General features: G+C 35.1%; 2 protein-coding genes across 2 annotated transcripts; both read left to right on the forward strand.

The window, feature by feature from the left end:
- Positions 1-2,573: 2,573 nt before the first annotated feature.
- On the forward strand, positions 2,574-3,423 carry LOC125219448 (cysteine proteinase inhibitor 5-like). Its single transcript, XM_048121426.1, has 2 exons — positions 2,574-2,862; positions 2,952-3,423. The coding sequence occupies exons 1-2, from the start codon at positions 2,642-2,644 to the stop codon at positions 3,229-3,231; spliced, it is 501 nt and encodes a 166-aa protein (XP_047977383.1). The 5' UTR covers positions 2,574-2,641; the 3' UTR covers positions 3,232-3,423.
- Positions 3,424-7,228: 3,805 nt separating this feature from the next.
- On the forward strand, positions 7,229-8,103 carry LOC125218100 (cysteine proteinase inhibitor 6-like). Its single transcript, XM_048119697.1, has 2 exons — positions 7,229-7,528; positions 7,719-8,103. Exons 1-2 carry the CDS (start codon positions 7,299-7,301, stop codon positions 7,996-7,998), a joined length of 510 nt encoding a protein of 169 aa, XP_047975654.1. The 5' UTR covers positions 7,229-7,298; the 3' UTR covers positions 7,999-8,103.
- Positions 8,104-22,008: the final 13,905 nt, after the last annotated feature.

Consider the following 22,008-nt stretch of genomic DNA (forward strand, 5'->3'; position numbering starts at 1 on the left):
ACATTTGAGGAACAATTAATTAATCCAATTTAGGTATGCATTTAATTTCGTTTACTATATTCCTTTTCTTATTACCTCATACTTATAATATTTCATTCCCTATTCGATTCTTATATCTCACTCCAATTAACCAACTAAACGTTTTAAAATAAAATAATATAAAAAAATTGAGTAGAGACAAACGTGCGAATGTAGAAAGAAAAATTAAGAAAGAGAAATGAAGAAATAAGATTTATAAAGAAGAAGAAATATGGAGGAAAAAAGAATTCGTAGACATCATAGAAGACATAGGAATATGAGTGTGGAAAAGGTAGAAGAAATAAGACTTTATAAATAAGAAGAAAATAAAAGTTAGGAAAGAGAAATGAAGATCAAAGAAGAAGAAAGATATGGAGGAGAAAGAAGAAAAAAAAATAAGCCTTAAATAATGAAGAAGAGACGAGAAAGAACAAAGGAAATAGAGGAAGTAGGAATTTGAAATAACATACACGTATTTCAATGTCAGTAAATGGCGCCTACTTTTAGAGAGTAATGTATAAAAATGCCCTTTAGGCCTTTTGGGGGTGTTTTTGTCTGAAAAATTGGTCAAAAGTGAAAAAGCACCTGAAACGAGCAACTAGCATAGTCTGGGTACCGCAGATGATATTTTGCAAGTATAGGTAACGAAAATGTTCGTCGCTGAGAGTATAGAACCTAAAAATGTAATTCCCTCTTTATAAAATATACCAAAATTGAGTAGAGTCAATTTCCCCACACAGATAAACCACTGAGTACGCGAGAATGTAGACACATTTTTAAAAAAGGTGCATTCATCACAGCAAAACAACGTTTTACAAAAATTGTATATCCATACAAAAATCGAGTAGTGACAATTTCATGATAAAACAAAAATAGGCCCCACCATAATAAATGAGGAACAATAAATCGTTAATAAAAAGTGTATTTTAAATCGAAGGGTATAATAGTCCTAACAAATTTTTAGTCATTTAGTATCACTTTATATAAAATTAATAAACTCTCTCCGTCCCTGAAAGTTTGTCCCATTTTTTCTATTTTCGTCCGTCCCACAAAAATAGGTCCCACTAACTCATTCATCGTCACATTTTCTTATAAAACTAATATATAAAAGTATGACTCACTTTTTACTAACTTTTTCAACTCAATTTTTATTAAATTTCTTAAAACTCGTGCCGGATCAAAGTGGGACAATATTTGAAGGATGGATGGATTATAAAACTAGGAAGTATATATCACAAACTTTAATCTTACACTTTTCTTAACAAAGTTAAATAATTTTAAGAACATGCACCAGTAAAAATAGGACAATTAATTGGAACCAGATGAAATATCTCTTACTTATTTATTTCATTCTCTATAGTTCATTCTATTTTCACTCCAATATTGTGACACATTTTTCTGTTTGAATGTCCTACTCTAAAATATTACTCCGTATGGTTTATAATTATAATAATTCTGTTTGAAACTATAAAATTTTATATCTAGTAACATACATTAATAGTGTGTAGTACTATATATTTACAATTTTACATATTATATTGGGATGCATTGGTTCATGAGTACGAAATTTAGATCGTATGTGCTTAAATTTCATCGAACCACTAGCTAAACATTCATTCCTAATTTTCGTACAAAAATGAAATATGGGCAGAAGAGAATACACTAAAAATTATCGTAGACAATCTATAAATATACAGAAATTGAGTGGAGAAAACCGTCAGAGCTGCCTCGAACACTAATGTATCAATCACAACTAAAAACGTGCTAAAAAACATTACAAAAATATAGAAGACAATTTCACAAAAAAATTCACAAATGAGGAAAACCAATTATTATTAATCCAACCTAGATTCTTGTCACACGTGGCACAGAACAATTGGAGCAACCTAACTTTTCTGGATAGAATAAACGGAGGGAGAGTATTATTTCACAAAATTATCTTAAATTAAATGTTCCCTCTGCCCCATTACAGTTTAAACTTTATATTGCAGTTGAATCAATTATGGCAAAATCCAAAACATATAATTTCATTTACTTTATTCTTTCTTTTATGTTACAGTTTCGTCAATAATTTCGACTTTACTATTCTATTTCATTTCCTCTTTAATTTTATTTTGACTCCAATATAATCAACCCACTAAACATTTATTCCTTGATTTTCATACTAAAAATAAATATAGGCATACTATAAAAAAATATTAGAGACAGCCTATAATTCTTAAATAAGACTTCTTTTATATAAACAGAAATGAGTAGGTGAGAATGTACAGTAAGTACATGTGCATGGTGCCTCAAACACTCATGTCTTAATCACAAACAAAAAACGTTTTACAAAAGGTGTACGTCCTTACAAAAATAGAGTAGCAGACAATTTCACAAAAATATCCCACCATATCAAATTAGGAAAATTAATCATTAATCCAACTTAAATATTCTATCACACGTGGCACAAAACAAGTGGAGCCACCTCACATTTCCGAATAGAATAAATGAATCACATTTTGCATGAAACCCCAGCTCCCAACTCCTATATATAAGAGTAATATATTAAACAGTTAATCACAAAATCAACACACACAAACACACACACACTTCTAATTAAATTACCTATCAAATATTCCCAATGGCATCATCCATGACCATGACCACTTCCTTCTTTGGTGGCGCCGTCGCCACCAAGCCAGCCACCGCCACCACCCGTCCCAGCCAACTGGTGGTGAGGGCCTCGATGGACTTGGAGAAGATGGTGGCGGCAGCTGCAGAGACAACCAACACGAGGCGAGGCCTCGTGTTGGCAGGGATGGCCGCAGTAGCAGCATCATCCGTCGCAAAATCCGCGACAGCGTACGGTTCATTATAAATATCAAATTTTTATTCTATTATTGTTTATATCAATCTAAACTAATCTTAAAAATGTACTACACTTTTTTTAGGATTCCCGGCGGGTATACACCGGTCCCCGATCCAAAAGCACAGGAGTATGTTATACTGGCGACATTTGCGGTGTCGGAATACAACAAACAGAATAATAAGTCCTGGATTTTGGACTCTGTGAAAAGTGTTGAGACGCAGGTGGTGGAAGGTACGAATTACCAGCTGGTGTTGTCTACGAGGGATGAACCCGGCAATCGCGACAACTTCGCGGCCATTGTTTACTCCAAGCTCGCACCGACATCCCTCCAGCTCACTTCCTTCAAGCGACTTTATCTATAGATTTCCTTCGTAAGGTGCCAGTGGAGTCCTAAACGCAGCAACAAAATGCTCAAGTCCTGTATCAGTTATTAAAGTGTGCGAAAAAACTTTCTCCACTCTTTAGCACTTTTCCCAACCTCTATACAAGGCCTTTTATTGTAATTTGGAGATTGTACTTTTTTCACAATATAATCAATAAATCTTATTGCTCTCTTTTCTCTTCTTACCTTTTTCCGGTCGTCTCTTCACAATTTTGAAAGTTTGTGAAATGAGAAGAACGAGAGGATCATGAATGAGAAAAAATTATACTCCCTCCGTCCTGGCATGCATTAGCTTTGTATGATGACCATCCAGCCCAACCACATGCCTGCCGACCAAGCCCAACTAGCGGTGCATACTCTGCCCAAGAGGAAGATTTCGAGACCCACAAGATACAGATTTCAGCTCTAGTGTTTGTAAATCTCTTTTATATTTTTATCTTATCTGTTAGGTTTGCTTTTATAAATTCCCAATGGCATCATCCATGACCATGACCGCCCCATTCTTTAGCGGCGCCGTCACCATAAATCCGGCCACAGCCACCACCCGTCCCAGCAGCCAGCTGGCGGTGAGGGCCTCGATGGACTTGGAGAAGGTGGTGGCGGCAGCCACAGAAACTACCAAAACGAGACGAGGCCTCGTGTTGGCAGGCATGGCCGTAGTAGCAGCATCATCCGTTGCAAAAGCTGCGACGGCTGAACCGTACATTTCATTATAAATATTCAATTGTTTATACTAGCAGTACTCCCTCTGTCCCAAGTTACTTTAGTCATTTCCCTTTTTGGCTAAAAACAAAACATTTAGTCACATTTACTTTATTCTTTTTTTTACTTTACTACCTCTTCTGATCTCTCTTACTCCCTCCGTCCTCCATTAGGAGTCACACTTTGACCGGGCACGAGTTTTAAGAAATATAGAGAAAAGTTGGTTGAAAAAGTTAGTGGAATGTGAGACCCATTTTTTTATATTGGTTTTATAATAAAATGTGAGTGAATTGAGTTAGTGGAATGTGGAACCTACTTACTATTTATGGTAAAAATGAAGCGTGACTTTTAATTGGGGACGGACTGAAATGGAAAAGTGTGACTCTTAATCGAGGACGGAGGGAGTACTTTATTTAACTGACTAAACACAATTTTCTTAAATCTCATGCTGAAAAGAAACACCTTATGGGACGGAGGGAGTATTATTTGTATCCATCTAAACTAATCTTAAGAATAATTTGGTGATGAGTAGGAAAGTAGGCGGGTATACGCCGGTGAAGGATCCGAGTGCACAGGAGTACTTTCAACTGGCCACATTCGCAGTGTCGGAGTACAACAAACAGAATAAGGCTTCCTTAACTTTGGTGTCTGTGTTAAGGGTTGATATGCAGGTGGTGCCCGGTGTGAATTACAAGCTGTTTATCAACGCGAAAGATGAACGCCCATATATCACCAACAGATTTGAGGCCGTTGTTTACTCCCAGGCCGCGCCTACATCCCTCCAGCTCACTTCCTCACTTCCTTCGAGCCACTCCTTCAATAGATTTCGCTAAAAGCAAAGCAACTAAATGCTCAAGTGTATTAGTTATTAAAGTGTGTGAAAATGAAAAAAACTATCTCCAGTGTTTAGCACTTTAACTAGCCTCTGAATAAGGCATTTTACTACTCCAATTTTCACAAAGTGTCGGAATATGACATGCCTCGAGTTAGCCCTCGAGAGATCTAGCACCTTCGTGAATTCTAGGATTTATAGAATCCTGACCCCGAACTCTCTTTATACGACTCGGGAAGGAACAATCAAAGAATACCCAAGAAGTTAAACACGAAAGTAGACCTAACACAGACTCACTCAAATAATAAATCTCGGGAATAGAGCAAGATTCAATCTTATGTTCCTAGTTGGTCACACAGTCTTTTCATCTTGCCGGTCTCATGATCGCAGGCTTTGGGCTCATTGCTCTCACTCGATTGGGCCTGCATAGATAGGCTTGGTGGCAAATTCAATCTCGATTACCTTATACTCTATCTCTTACTTTATATTTTCTTCAATTATTTCATACTATTTTTTTCTTCTCTTTACTTATCTATTTTATTCCCTCTTTCATTCTATATTCACTTTAATCAACCCACTAATTAAACGTTTATTCCTTAATCTTCGTACTCAAAAATATATGGCCAGATGGAGAATACAATAAAAATATCAATAAAAATATCATAGAAAATGTATAATTTATAAATCATAGTACTTCTTTTATAAAATATACTCCCTCCATCCCCCAAATTTTGTCACCATTTGACCCGGCACGGGTTTTAAGAAATGTAATAGTATGTGAGTTGAAAAAGTTAGTGGAATGTGAGACCCATTTTTTTATATTGGTTTTATAATAAAATGTTAGTGAATTGAGTTAGTGGAATGTGGGACCTACTTACTATTTATGGTAAAAATGAAGTGTGACTCTTAATTGAGGACGGACCGAAATGGAAAAGTGTGACTCTTAATGGGGGACGGAGGGAGTATTAGTTTTAAAATAAAATGTGAATGAGAATGAGTTAGTGGAATGTAGGGTCCATGGTAAAAGTGAAAGGTGACAAATTTTTAGGGACGGACGAAAAAGGAAATAAGTGACAAATTTTCAGGGACGGAGAGAGTAATACAAAAAATTGACGGAGAGAGTAATACAAAAAATTGAGTGGAGTCAATTTCCCCACACAGATAAATCATGAGTACGTGAGAATGTAGACACATTTTCAAAGAAGGTGCATTAGTCACAAAAAAAAAAAACGTTTTACAAAAAGTGTAACCATACAAAAATTGAGTATTGACAATTTCACGAAAAAAACAAATAGGCGCCCCACCATAATAAATGAGAAACAATAAATAGTTAATAAAAAAGTGTATTTTAAATAGAAGGGTATTATAGTCCTAACAAATTTATAGTCATTTACCATTACTTTATATAATATTAATATAAAAATAGTAACAATATTTGACGAACTTTTATCTTTCACTTTACTTAACAAAGTTAAGTAATTTTAAGAACCTGCACCAGTAAAAATAGGGTAATTAATAGGAACCAGATGAAATATATCTTACGTATCTATTTCATTCCCTATAATTCATTACATTTTCAGTCTAATCAACCCACGAAACATTTATTCCTAATTTTCGTACTAAAATGAAATATGGGCAGAAGGAGAATACACCAAAAATATCATAGACAATCCAACCAAATGTTAATTCCAACTGAAACCGAGACACATACAAAAATTTAGTAGAGACAATTTCACAAAACCATACCAAATGAGGAACACCAATTATTTAATCCAATTAGGCTCACGTGGCAAAAAACAATTGGTGCCACCTCACTTGTCCGGATAGAATAAATGGAGGTAGTATATCATTACACACATTTATCTTAAAGTAGATGTTTCCTCTGTCCCATTACAAATTTACAATTGTGTGTTGTTAAATCGATTCAGTCAAAATTCAATACATATAATCTCATTTACTATCTCTCTTTTACTTTACCATTCCGTCAATCGTCTCCTACAGACCTACTTTATTACTATATCTCAACCTATTAAAATATTCATTCCTTAATTTTGAACCTAAAAAGAAATATGGGAAGAAGGAGAAATACAATAAAAATATCATAGAAAATCTATAATTTGTAAATAAGACTTCTTTTATATAAACATACAGAAATTGAATGGATAAAACTATCAGAGCAGCCTCGAACACTCATTTATCAATCGCAACAAAAAACGTGCTACAAAAGGCATATATTATCATAACAAAAATAGAGTAGAAGACAATTTACCAAAATAATTCCCAGCATAACAATTTAGGAAAACCAACCATTAATCCAACTTAGATATTCTATCAAATGTGGCACAAAACAAGTGGAGACACCTCACTTTTCCGGATAAAATAAACGATAGCAAAATTTTGCATGAAACCCTAGCTCCCAACTTCTATATATAACAGTTAAATAGTAAACAGTTAATCACAAAATTAACACACAAACACACACTTTTAATTAAATTACCTATCATCAATTCCCAATGGCATCATCCATGACCATGACCACCTCCTTCTTTGGTGGCGCCGTCGCCACCAAGCCGGCCACCGCCACCACCCATTGCAGCAACCAGCTGGCGGTGAGGGCCTCGATGGACCCGGAGAAGGTGTTGACGGAGAGCAGCAACACGAGACGGGGCCTCGTGTTGGCGGGGATGGCCGCAGCAGCCGCGTCGTCCGTCGCAAAAGTCGCAATGGCTGACACTAACATAGTGTATGCCCCTATTTGTGTCACAGTATTTGAGAAATTGTTTGACTTTGTGTGAGGAAAAAGTTAGTTAATTAAAAATAGTAAAAATAAAAATAGATAATTTATTAGGTACTGTCCAAATAAGGAAATATTGAATTGTGGGATACTATTATTTTTATTCATGAACTAATCTTTCTTATTTGGTGATGGGAAGTCTCCCCCCTGACTACGAGCCGACCGACCCGGGAGCACCGGATGTTTTAATAATCGCACAAGTCGCGGTGTCGGAATACAACAAACAGAAGAAGACGTCCTTGACTCTGGTGTCTGTGTTAAAGGCTGAGAAGCAAGTGTTCGCTGGTGTTAGTTACAGGCTTGTTATCTCCGCCAGGGAGAAAACCTTCGACAAGCCCAACAACTACCTCACCGTTGTTTACGCCCAGGCCGCGCCTACATCCGTACAGCTCGTTTCCTTCGACCCACTTCTTCTCTAGCTTTTCCACATAAGTTGCTAGCAGAGTCTTCCTAGCCTCTGTATAAGGCCTTTTATTGTAATTTGGAGTGTAATTGTTTTCACAATATAGATAATCCTTCGTTCACTGTTTAAAGAGCCATTTTGACTTGAAATGAATTTTAAAAAAATGTTTCACTTTGTGAAGAAAAGTGAGAATAAAGTTAGTGGAATTTGGGACCCACTTTCAGTATTAGTTTTATAATGAACTGTGAGTGAAAAAAAAAGTAGTGGGATGAAGGGAGTACCGAAATTGAGTCGGTAAGCGAGTCAAAAAAACGTGTTACAAAATTGAGTAGAGACAATTTCACAAAAAAATCAAATAAGCCCCACAATAACATGTGAGGAACAATTAATTAATCCAACTGGAGCCACCTCACTTATTCGGATTGAATATAAACGGATCACATTTGCATGAAACCCCAATTAATCAAAAAATAAAAACACCCTTCTACAATACCTATCAATTCCCAATGGCATCAACATTCATCCATGACCACAATCACCTCCTTCTTTTGTGACCCATGATCTCATTATCAGTGATGGATTCATGATTTTGATATAAGGCCCCTTACCAATATAACACAAACAATTAATCACATTTTCATGTAATAGTATTTTATTTCACACAATTATTTTTAAATTAAATGTTCCCTCTGTTTGAATTGTTTCATTGCATTTGAGTCAAATCTAGCAAAATTCAATACATTTAAACATTGCACTCGCTCGATTGGGCCTGCGTAACTGGCCCTGGTGGCAAAATATAATCTCGTTTACATTATATACTCTCTTACTTTACATTTTCCTCAGTTATCTCTTATTTTATTATCTCTTTTATTCCCTCTTTCATTTTATTTTCACTCTAATCAACCCACTAAACATTTATTTCTTATTGTTCATACCCAAAAGATATATGGCCGGAAGGAGAAAAAAATAAAAATATCAAAGAAAATGTATAATTTATATATCATAGTACTTCTTTTATAAAATATAACAAAATTGAGTGGAGTCAATTTCCCCCACAGATAAATCACTCCTAGTAAGTACAAGAGAGAATGTAGACACATTTTCAAAGAAAGTGCATTAATCAAGTAAAAAAAACGTGTTACAAAAAGTGTATATCTATACAAAAATTGAGTAGAGCCCGAAAAAATCAAATAAGACACACCATAATAAATGAGGAACAATTATTTAATCCAATATAGGTTTACCATCACAAGTGGCAAAAACCAACTAGAGCCACCTCACTATTTCCGGATTGAATATAAAAGGATCACATTTGCATGAAACCCCATCACCCAACTTCTATATTAACATAAATAGTTAATAAAAAGTGTATTTTAAATCGAAGGGTATAATAGTCCTAACAAATTTATAGTCATTTTGCATCATTTTATTTATAAAAATAGGAACTATACTTCATGAACATTTATCTTTCACTTTTCTTAATAAAGTTAAATAATTTTAAGAACCTTCACCAGTAAAAATAGGACAATTAATAGGAACCATATGAAATATCTCTTAGTTATCCATTTCATTCCCTATAATTCATTCTATTTTCACTCCAATAAAACCCACTAAACATTTATTCCTTAATTTTCGTACTAAGAAGAAATATGTGCAGAAGAAAGATACTCCTACAATAAAAAAATATTATGGACAATCTGCGATTCCTAAATAAGACTTCTTTTATGTAAACATTAAAAAAATTGAGTGGAGTCAAACGTAAGAATGTAGAAAGCGGGTGTACATGCCAATCATGTATCAATCATAACAAAAAACGTGCTAAAAGGTACTCCCTCCGTCCCGGAGTATTAGACTCACTTCTTTTGGGCACATGATTTAAGGAATTGATATTTAAATAGTTAAAGTGGAGAGAGTAAAGTATGAGAGAGGGAAAAAGTAGGGGAGAGAAGAGAGAAAAAAGTAGGTGGAGAATAAAATAAGATAGATGTTTTTTGCTAAAAAAGAAAATGAGCCTAATATGTTGGGACATCCCAAAAAGGAAAGTTGGTCTAATACCTTGGGACGGAGGGAGTATATATCATAACAAAAATAGAGTAAAAAAATCCCACCATAGCAAATTAGGAAAACCAATCATTAATCCAACTTAGATATTCTATCACACGTGGCACAAAAACAAGTGGAGCCACCTCACATTTCTGGATAGAATAAATGGAATAGTGCAATTTTGTAACACCCCACTTTTTCGAACCCTAATTTTCGAGACATAAATTTTTTGCATTAAATGCTATTAATGCTATGAAGTGCGTGTATTAAATGATGAGTTATTTATTGCACGATTCTTTGTGACCTAATTGCGATATGGAGTTGAATTTGAGTTGAATAGTCAAACTTGTTGATTATATGACATGGCTATTGAATAGTCAATATTGGGAAAAATATGACGTGGCCGTTGAAAGGTCAACGTGTTGTGAAGATGGAGTGGAATTAAAAATGGTGGATTTTGTGACGTAATTATGTGAATATTTTGATGTGGGGCGAATGAAATTGTGGTGAATTATTCTTAAGGGATGAGTGAGATTAAATAGGAGCACCATTATTTAATTGGAATTTTCGACCACTTCTTTTTATGGGAGCGAGACATAAATTTTTTGCATTAAATGCTATTAATGCTATGAAGTGCGTGTATTAAATGATGAGTTATTTATTGCACGATTCTTTGTGACCTAATTGCGATATGGAGTTGAATTTGAGTTGAATAGTCAAACTTGTTGATTATATGACATGGCTATTGAATAGTCAATATTGGGAAAAATATGACGTGGCCGTTGAAAGGTCAACGTGTTGTGAAGATGGAGTGGAATTAAAAATGGTGGATTTTGTGACGTAATTATGTGAATATTTTGATGTGGGGCGAATGAAATTGTGGTGAATTATTCTTAAGGGATGAGTGAGATTAAATAGGAGCACCATTATTTAATTGGAATTTTCGACCACTTCTTTTTATGGGAGAGGAATTCTATTTTTCTTGGATTTAATTATTGCTTGGGATAATTATCCAAATTAAATCCAAAGTCCGATTATTCCTTATTTTCTCCATAGAATTTTCGACCCCTATGCTTATTTCAAGGAGATTTTCGAAAATCTCCTAGTTGTAGGAGAAGGAATTATTTTATTATATTATTTGATCCCTTATTTATTCTCTTCCATGAATAAATATAAATATTCTAGCATATCTTATCATATCTAAGGAGATCTTGCCATATCCTATTTTAATTAGGAAATTAATTAAATTCCTTGTGGGAGAGGAATAAAAATCGCCACTTTTCCTATTTAATTGGGGAGATTATTATTTTTATTCTGCTCCGTAATATTTTATTCTACTTCGTGAAATATCCAAATTAAATCATATGCTAATAAATAGCATGAAAATTCGAAACCCCCTTATTTCTCACCAATATTAACGTCAATCTCTCCCACAATATCTTTCCAAATCTTTATTTATTTAATTGTGGGATTATTTCTTGAACTCTATAAATAAGAGACAAAACCTAACCCTAAATCAAAAAAATACCGTCTCTCTCTCTCCCTCACGCTGCTCCCCTCTCTCCCACTCTCTCTCAATTTTTCTTCTACTTTTCTCCAATATTTCTTCATCTTTTGAGAAGAATTGAAGTTGAAACTCAAGAATCTTTGAAGAATCAAGGCTATTACTTTGTTTCTACCGTTCGTTCTATCAAAAAAAGGTATTTTTATATTAATCTTTCTTCATCTAACCGATTAATCGGTGTTCTTGAACCCTCATGCATATAGATTGAGTGAAAGGGGAAACAATTGATGATTATGGGATACATGTGTGTGTGTGGATCGTGTGGGTATGTGTGTGTGTGTGCCTCGGTGTGCGTGCATGTGTGTTGTGTGTGTGCGTGTGATGTGAGGTGTAAAACACTCATGCATAACATGTTTTGATGGTGGATCGGGTGTTGTGGTGTAAATAGAAAGTGATATGATAATCATACCTTAATTTTTGGGGTGATAATATAAAACGAATCGATGGGAAAAAGGGAAACTTTAGGAATATGCATGAATTTGAATAGATGATTGAGACTTACTTGTGTTACGCATAAATTAAAGGTGATAACTCGCGCTCTCGGTGTGATAGCAAGAGGAAGAACATACTTGTGATCTAAGGAATCGAGGTGGGCTTTATTCACTAAACTCTTTTATTACCAAAATATTGATTACGGTGTTATAAGGGTGGATTAAAATGTTATGCCATGCCTGTGATTGTTTTGATTATGTTGTGTGCCTGATGCCTAGTTTGTGAGTCCGCTCCATTAGGCTATAGGGCTATAAAAACGAATTCGGGTCTGAGTAGGGCCGCAAACCCTATCAGGCTAGTGTACACAGTTGGGATCGGGAGCCGTCCTTGCTAGTCGGTCGGTCTCGTGGGCGAATAGTGTGGTCACACTTTCGTCGCACTATGGAATTGTTGGTTGTTGAGAAAATGGGAGGAATTGTTTGACTGGCCAGTCTATGAAATTATTTTGTGATACTCGATGATATTCTTTTATAAATGCAAACTCGAGTTCACTATGGTAAGGATGGCATATCTATTAAAATGTTTTGGCATGAGTTCACTGAGTATGTTTAAAATACTCAGCCCTGCATGTGTTTTCCCTATGTGCAGGTTGAGCAGCGACGAGCGGTTGGCGGTGTTGAGCAAATAAATTGAATGATAATATGATCGTTTTGAAACATTGAGTGGGGTTGTGTCTTCATACACGACTTCACTTTTCTCTTGGTTGCTTTCGCTGAAAACATGAACTTCTTTCCGTTTGTTTGAATTGAACTATTTCATTATTGTTTAGAATATCGAGACATGATGCGTTTTGGAATTCATCAAACCTTTGTCATTTTGAGCATTAATTGTGGTATTCTATCCTTCATTGATTTTCTTGATTAAGCCGTTGACTTATTACTTTAATAGTTCATTAAATACCTTGGTCAAAACCCTTTAAATGAAACCTTAGCCTATGTTCTTGTTGCTTTTAAGTCCGCCTAGGTAGCGATCGCCGTATTTATTATACCCTAAAATGTCGGGCTGTTACAAATTTTGCATGAAACCCTAGCTCCCAACTACTATATATAAGAGTTACATATTAAACAGTTAATCACAAAATCAACACACAAACACACACACTTGTAAAATACTCCCTCCGTTCCATATAATTTGGACACTTTGACCCGACACGGGTTTTAAGAAATCTAATGAAAAGTGAGTTGAAAAAGTTGGTGGGATGTGGGTTCTACTTTTAAAGTATTAATTTTAAATTATTGCCTAGCGGGTTTGAGGTACTTCTACACGCTAGGAGGAAGTCGTTTTATCTTTGGGGGCAATACGCCATTCCGTGAGCACTAGCAGGGGCGTAATTTGTCTTGCGGAAAGAGGGCTTCCCTCGACTCGACTTATAGTTCGGTTTGTTTTATTAATTCCGTTGTAATTTTCATTCCACTTATTGTTATTATCTTCCTTCGATTGTAATAGTTAGAGTACCGCCTGTAACGGCTTGGGAATTTTATCCCATTATTTCTAACAATCGCAAGACAAATTAGTGTACTCTTCTAAGACAAGGTTATACCAATCGAAGTTGGAGGAAACATGAGCTTCAAAGCTGGAATGAAGAAACGAACAGTCGCAATGTCGATGCGCAATGAAGTGTTTAATTCCTTGAGAGATATTCTCTTGAGAATTGTGTTTATCGTTTGTCATTTGACAAGCAAGACCAATTTTGACTTGGTAGTAATAATTGGGATGCATGTGGTGTTGAATATACCAATGCACATATGGTTCAATATAATTGTGTACTTATTGATGGAGACAATATTGTGCAAATTATTTGAACGTGTTGTTATAAACAACAAAGATCACGAGGTGGTCGCAATGGTCTCCGACGTGGACCATGGTAATAATCCAAATGAATGGTTTATTGATACGGGTGCCACATGTCATGTGTGCTCCGAGAGAAGCATTTTTTCTACTTACAGATCTGTTGGGGGTAGAAAAGTACGCATGGGAAACCAAGCCTCTTCTGAGGTAGTTGGTGTGGGTAATGTGTTCCTAAAACTAGGATCTGGAAAGGTTCTTACCCTTAAGGATGTGCTGCATGTCCCAGACATCCGAAATAATTTGGTGTCAGGCTCACTTCTAGTAAATCATGGATTTTCACTAGAATTTGAGTGTGAAAAGGTTATATTGACCAAGAATGGAAAATTCATAGGTGAAGGCCACCTAGTGAATGGGCTTTTTGAGCTGAATGTTACGGTCATTCACCGTGGAAAAGGAAAATGCAATAAGGAAGATGACACATCCTCTTATTTGCTTGAGAGCTCTGATTTATGGCATAATAGATTGGGACATGTAAATCTAAATGCTATAAAAAGATTAGTAAATCTTAATTTACTAAAAGTTGATAAGTTTAACTCACAAGAAAGATGTGAAGTGTGTGTTGAAGCCAAAATGGCTAAGCTGCCGTTCCATTCGGTAGAGCGGAGCACAAAACCTCTTGAGTTGATCCATACAGACGTATGTGATTTGAAATTTGTGCAAACAAGAGGTGGTAAAAAGTATTTCATCACATTTATAGATGATTGCACAAGGTATTGTTACCTTTACTTATTAAGAAGTAAAGATGAGGCAATTGAAGCGTTTAAAGACTTCAAAAATGAAGCCGAAAATCAACTTAATTGTCGAATTAAGTGTGTTCGAAGTGATAGAGGTGGTGAATATGTGGCGCCGTTTGCAGAATTATGTCATGCAAGTGGTATAATTCACCAAACCACGGCTCCATATTCTCCTCAATCGAATGGTGTTGCTGAACGCAAAAATCGAACACTGAAAGAGATGATGAATGCTCTGTTGATTAATTCAGGTTTACCCCAGAACATGTGGGGGGAGGCTGTGTTAACGGAAAATTATATCCTGAATAAGATTCCACTAAAAAATAGGGATGTGACTCCCTATGAGTTGTGGAAAGGCAAGAAACCTTCGTATTCATACCTCAAAGTGTGGGGGTGTTTAGCAAAGGTAGAAGTGCCGCCTCCGAAACAAGTTGCTATTGGCCCTAAAACAGTCGATTGCATCTTTATTGGCCATGCACTTAATAACCTTGCATATCGTTTCCTAGTCCATAAGTCAGTTGTGTCTGGCGTGGCTGAAGGATCAACGATAGAGTCAAGGAATGCTATATTCTTTGAGAATGTTTACCCTTGCAAGAGGTAGGAAGATCTTTCTAGTGAAAGAATGATGGATGAATCCACTAGTTCTAATCCTCCAAAAAGGACGAGGTTAAGTCCCGAGGATGTAGAACCAAGACGTGGTGAAAGAGTTAAAATTGCTAAGACTTTTGGTCCCGACTTCATAACCTTTATGTTGGATGATGAACCAAAGTCGTTGGCGGAAGCGCTGTCTGGCCCAGATGCGCCATTCTGGCAAGAAGCAATCAATAGTGAAATTGAATCAATTATGAGAAATAACACATGGGTATTAGTAGACTTGCCAGAAGGTTGTAAGACCTTAGGGTGCAAGTGGATCCTGAGAAGGAAATATAAAACTGATGGTACTATTGAAAAGTACAAAGCTCGCCTAGTTGTAAAAGGCTTTAAGCAGCAAGAAGGATATAACTTCTTCGACACGTATTCACCCGTTACGAGAATCACTTCCATTCGGGTGCTTCTTGCGATTGCTGCTTTGCACAATCTTGAAATTCACCAAATGGATGTGAAAACTGCATTTCTGAATGGTGAATTGGAGGAAGAAATTTATATGGAGCAACCTGAAGGGTTTGTAGTACCTGGCCAAGAAAGGAAGGTATGCAAACTAGTGAGGTCTCTATATGGATTAAAACAAGCGCCTTTGCAATGGCACTTGAAGTTTGACAATGTGATGTTGTCAAATGGGTTCACCATCAACGAGTGTGATAAGTGTATTTATATTAAGAACACAAATAATGGCTTTGTTATTGTGTGTCTTTATGTGGATGATATGTTGATTATGGGCAGCAATAGTGCCATTATCAACGAGACCAAAAATATGTTGAATAGAAATTTCGACATGAAAGATATGGGTCTAGCTGATGTGATTCTCGGAATCAAGATTAAAAGGAATCCTGAGGGAATAGCTTTGACACAATCTCATTACATTGAGAAAGTGCTTAAAAAGTTTCACTCCTTTGACTGTGAGCTAGCTAAGACTCCATTGGAACCCAACGTGCATTTGAGTAAGCACACGGGTGAGCCTGTAGCTCAAGAAGAATATGCAAGGATCATAGGGAGTTTGATGTTTATCACAAACTGCACCCGACCAGATCTTGCGTGTACGGTGAATAAGCTGAGCCGATTTACGAGCAACCCAAGCAAGGAACATTGGAAAGCTCTGCGTAGGGTTTTGAGATACATGAAGTATACTCTTAACTTTGAGCTGCAATACACAAGATATCCCCAAGTACTTGAAGGGTACTGTGATGCAAATTGAATCTCTGATTCAAAAGACTCATTTTCGACGAGTGGGTATGTGTTCACTGTGGGGGGTGGAGCTGTTTCGTGGAAGTCAACGAAATAGACGTGTATAGCTCGATCCACCATGGAATCTGAGTTTATCGCTTTAGACAAAGCAGGGGAAGAAGCTGAGTGGCTTAGAAACTTCCTAGAAGATATTCCATGTTGGAAGAAGCCAGTGCCGACAGTAGTGATACACTGTGATAGCCAAGCGGCTATAGGGAGAGCACATAGTGGCCTATACAATGGTAAGTCTCGACATAATCGTCGGCGACATAATACCGTGAGGCAGTTGATCACAAGTGGTGTTATCGCAGTTGACTATGTAAGGTCAGTGGATAACTTAGCGGATCCGTTAACGAAAAGTTTAAACCGTGATCAAATGCATAAATTGCTAAAAGGAATGGGACTGAAAACCACATTTTAAAAGATGATTATAGTGGTAACCCAACCATACGATTGGAGATCCCATGGGCTTGGTTCAATGGGAAAACAAAGCTATATGACTCTAGTTGTAACACTCGGAAGATATTTTATCTTCGCCCATTCTTTTGAAAGCATTGAGTGTTGTAACCTGCATGTGGTAAGAGGCTAAGTTTTGACTTTTAATGATTCTTAGAAGCCTCGAGGAGGTGGGTATTGCAGGATACCTGGAAAAGAATCACCTATGTAAGTGAAGAAGTGTGGGCCGCTTCAACATGTGAATCACTTATGAATCCAAAGTGGTGTTCCATGGCCAGTAAAGGACACAAACGTGAGAACTGATGAGTTTGTAAATAGTATTGTGTCAATATTATTGTCTCGGTATACACCAAAGAGGAATGGTTCAAGGCATCACGTCCACCAGGCCGCCGGTATGCCCGATAGTGTTGACTATGGAAAGTTCAAAGCCCCAAGCTACTATTCCAAATGCAATATTGTTTCCCGAGGATTGAGCAAAGAGTCTGCATACATGCATTTGTGTCTAGTGTTGGTTTGAGCTTGCAGCGCTCTAACCAATGTGGGGGATTGTAAGAAAAACATGTGGAAATGTGAGAGGTCTAATCCTTTCATTTCCTTAAGACCTTTGGCCTTTCATATGTTGTAACCTCCAATATATTTATGAGGTGCCTTAATGCCAAGACCTCTCGTGTGGCCACTCCTATCCTATAAATAGGTGTGGATTTGAGAGATGAGACGACACCACAACAAAAAACATTCTCTCTTCTCTCAAGTTCTCTACACCATAGTGTGCATCATAGGAGCATTGTATAGCTCGATCCTCGGAACTCCATCAAGTTCGCCGGTGCCTAGCGGGTTTGAGGTGCTTCTACACGCTAGGAGGAAGTCGTTTTATCTTTGGGGGCAATACGCCATTCCGTGAGCACTAGCCGGGGCGTAATTTGTCTTGCGGAAAGAGGGCTTCCCTCGACTCGACTTATAGTTCGGTTTGTTTTATTAATTCTGTTGTAATTTTCATTCCACTTATTGTTATTATCTTCCTTCGATTGTAATAGTTAGAGTACCGCCTGTAACGGCTTGGGAATTTTATCCCATTATTTCTAACACTTCTAATCTAATCTTAAAACTATACTCCACTTATTTTAGGATTCCTGGCGGGTATACGCTGGTCCCCGATCCAAAGGCACATGAGTATATTATACTGGCGACATTCGCGGTGTCGGAATACAACATAACAGAATAAGGCATCCTTGACTTTGGAGTCAGTGATAAAGGTTGAGACGCAGGTGGTGGCCGGTGTGAATTACAAGCTGGTGCTCACCGCGAGGGACGAACGCCCCGTCACCAACAAATACGAGGCCATTGTTTTCTCCGAGGCTGCTACACTCCTAAAGCTCACTTCTTTCGACCCACTTCTAAAATAGCTTTTCCGATCGCAACAAAATTATCTCCACTCTTTGTTTAGCCTCTATAAGGCCTTTTATTTCCTAGCCTGAATAAAGGCTTTTATTGTAATTTGGAGATACCTTTTCACAATATTAATCGTCAATAAATCACATTCCCCTTTTTTCTTCACAATCTTCTTCATCTTCTTTAGTATAATTAAGTTACTAATTACTAGTATTATAGTACATAGCCAGTAATATAATAATGAAGTTATGACATCATAATTAGAACAAGTGGAAAAATCAAGCAAGCAAAACTGAAGTTATTTAATTAAAATAAATTATTATATCAATAAGTATGCTTTAAATAAATTAGTCTATTTTTTAATATGTATTTTGTAGTTGAAGTTTAAGATTTAGCTTTTATCGATTTTAGATGCTTTCTGTAATTATTTTTTTGTACACTATAGTTAGGTATATATACTAATTTTTATTGAACATGTAGTTATTTATATTCACTGTCTAACTTTTTTTTAAAAATTTCTTAAAATTGTAATTTGCCAATCTATATTGTTTTGGCCTATAGATAAATTTGATAGTCACAATTCTTTTTTAAATGAAAGTAGAATATTTATTCAAAATTAATCAATGTCTTTTATCTTTATAAGTGCTCAGCTATGAGTGTTACCTTTTAATTTAATAGAATTATTAAGACCTGAAAATAGCTAATAGTGATAGGTTTTATGAATGTTTTTGTTCAATTCATAGTGAAAAGAATATATAAACAAAGAAAACAGAAAATTATTTTAATTAACAAAATGAAAATAAAATGAAATAAAAAAGGTCAAAAAGATCCAACGTATCATATATACACGTATCTCATGCTCAGCTCCTACACTAAATAGACGCTAATGCACCACAAAACTCGCACACACGAATTACATATCTTATTATTGGTTATGATAATTCTGTTTGATATTAAAATATTACTATAATGCATAATATCACAACTTTGTATTATTAATTACTACTATTATATAAAATTATAAAATTATGTTGTGATTTAATAATAAAAATAACTATATATTTGAACTATATTATAATATCATATTTATTAATCTTATACGGAATACAGTTATAATATGTGTAATAAAAATAAATAAAAAATAAAAGAAGCCAAAAGACATTATAGAATACTAGTACCACACAAGTGTGCTATATTTTGATAAAAATATGTATTTCAAATAGAAGGGCTAACATATTTTGATGCTTTTAAGGTGCATTAATTTTTATGAAATAGCATTAAATATAGGCAAAAGGAAAATAATAAAAATATCATAGACAATCTATAATTCATAAATAAGACTTCTTTTCATAAACATATGAAAATTGAATGGAGACAATTTCCCACACGGTTAAAGCTCTCCTAGTTAGTACGTGAGAATATAGAAAGCGAGTGTGCATACTCCCTCGAACACTCATGTAATCATGTATTAATCACAACGAAAAAAACGTGCTACAAAAGGTGTATATAGAAGATAATTCCAAAAAAAAATAAAATAAAATAAAATAAAAAAATAAAAACTCCTACCATAACAATTGAGGAAAACCATTTATTAATCCAATTTAGATATTCTATTACACACAAGACAACTGGATCCACCACACTTTTTCGGATAGAATAAGGATCACCTTTGCATGAAACCCTAGTACCCTAACTTTTATATCTAGCAAAAAATATCATGGTCCATAGAAAATGTATAATTCACAAATCATACTCCACTTCTCTTATAAAACATATACTCCATTAAAGATGATTTGTTTTTCTTTTTGGTTTGTCTCAACCAAAATGATCCATTGCTAAAAATGGCAAAAGTGTTATCTCTACTTTATTCCCCGCCTCTTACTCTATTTTCTCCACTTAACATACAAAATAAAGTTGCATAAAATCTCGTACTGCCCAAAGAAGGAGTCTCTTACTTTATTTTTTCCACTTAAAACACAAAGTAAAATTGCATAAAATCTGGTGCCGCTAAAGGATAATGGAGGAAATACTAAAATTGAGTGGAGACAAATTCCCCACGCATATAAATCCCTCCTTACGTGAGAATGTAGACACCTTTCTTGCAAAGGTGCATTAATCACAACGAAAAACGTGTTACAAAAAGTGTAACGCGTTTATATCCATACAAAAATTGATTAGAGACAATTTCAAAAATAAATCAAATAAGCTCCGCCATAATAAATGAGGAACAATTATTAAATCCAATTTAGGTATAAACGGATAACATTTGCCCGAACCACAATCCCCAACTTCACACGTTGCACAAAACAAGTGGATCCACCACACTTTTTCGGATCAGTAAATGAATCATAGTATTTTGCATGAAACCCTAGCTCCCAACTTCTATATATAAGAATTAAAAAGTGTCTTTTAGATATAAGGGTATAATAGTCCGATCCTAACAAATTTGATGCTTTTAAGGTGCATCAATTTTTTAAATTAGCATTAATTACATTAATGTACAATGATCATATTATAGTCATTTAGCATCATTTTATATTAAATTAATATATAAAAATAAGAATTGGTAAATTTCACAAGCTTTATTTTTAATTTTTCTTAATAAAGTTAAATAATCTCTAAATATATGCACTAATAAAAATAGGACAATTAATAGGAACCGGATTAAATATCTCTTACTTATCTATTTCATTCCCTATAATTCATTCTATTTTCACTCCAATCAACAAATTATTCCTTAATTTTCATACTAAAAAGAAATATGGGCATAAGCAAAATACTATAAAAATATCATGGAAAATCTATAATTCTTAAATACGACTTCTTTTATGTAAACACATATACAAAAATTGAGTGTAGACGAACGTAAGAATGTAGAAAGCGAGTCTGCATGATGCTTCGAACCAATGGCGGATCCAGAAAATGTAATTCGTGGGGTCGAATATAATAAAAATTTAATAGTAATAAATATAATATTTTACATAATTATTTAAAAATTATTATATTTTAAATAGTCATATTTCTATTGTGAGCAATAGTTAATTTCATAGAAAATCGTATACAGAAGTGGAGCCAAGAGGAATTCTACTTAGAAGAGGTTAAAATATACATGAGAACAATCAGGGGCGGAGCCACGGTGGGGCCAGGGGGGCCCTTGGGCCCCTCACCCATTTTTAGAATTACTATATATATATATTTGTATGCTGGTTATAACATATCAACATTCTAGTGCAGTTGGTCTAACTTTCGGTCACTTGCTTCCGCGGTGCTGGGTTCGACCCTCTCCAGCACCAGTTTTCATATTTAATTAATATATGCTCCTTCCAACTTTGAATCATCATTTAGTAAGATTTATGCTTGCAGTTCATTTGCTTTTCTTTCTTCTCAAATTAGTATTTTTGTTTACTTTCTCATATTCATTTATACTCATTTTCTTACATTAAAAACTTTTGTTAATTTTTTTTCATCTGTAATTTTGTATAAATCATTTTAAATTGTAATAGTAAGAGATGGTTTTCAAAATTTAAGAGTAGAAAATAATTCTTTTGACTATAAATATTTTTACTATTAATAAAATCAATTTTAATATTATTTCCTTTATTATAAAAAATTTGGAATAATA

The sequence above is a fragment of the Salvia hispanica genome, chromosome 1, assembly GCF_023119035.1.
Source record: "Salvia hispanica cultivar TCC Black 2014 chromosome 1, UniMelb_Shisp_WGS_1.0, whole genome shotgun sequence".
NCBI lineage: Eukaryota > Viridiplantae > Streptophyta > Magnoliopsida > Lamiales > Lamiaceae > Salvia > Salvia hispanica.

Coding starts and splice junctions, on each gene's coding strand:
- LOC125219448 (XM_048121426.1), top strand. CDS start 2,642: ATGGCATCATCCATGACCATGACCACTTCCTTCTTTGGTGGCGCCGTC. Junction 2,863..2,951: donor GTCGCAAAATCCGCGACAGC/GTACGGTTCATT, acceptor CACTTTTTTTAG/GATTCCCGGCGGGTATACAC.
- LOC125218100 (XM_048119697.1), top strand. CDS start 7,299: ATGGCATCATCCATGACCATGACCACCTCCTTCTTTGGTGGCGCCGTC. Junction 7,529..7,718: donor ATGGCTGACACTAACATAGT/GTATGCCCCTAT, acceptor GGTGATGGGAAG/TCTCCCCCCTGACTACGAGC.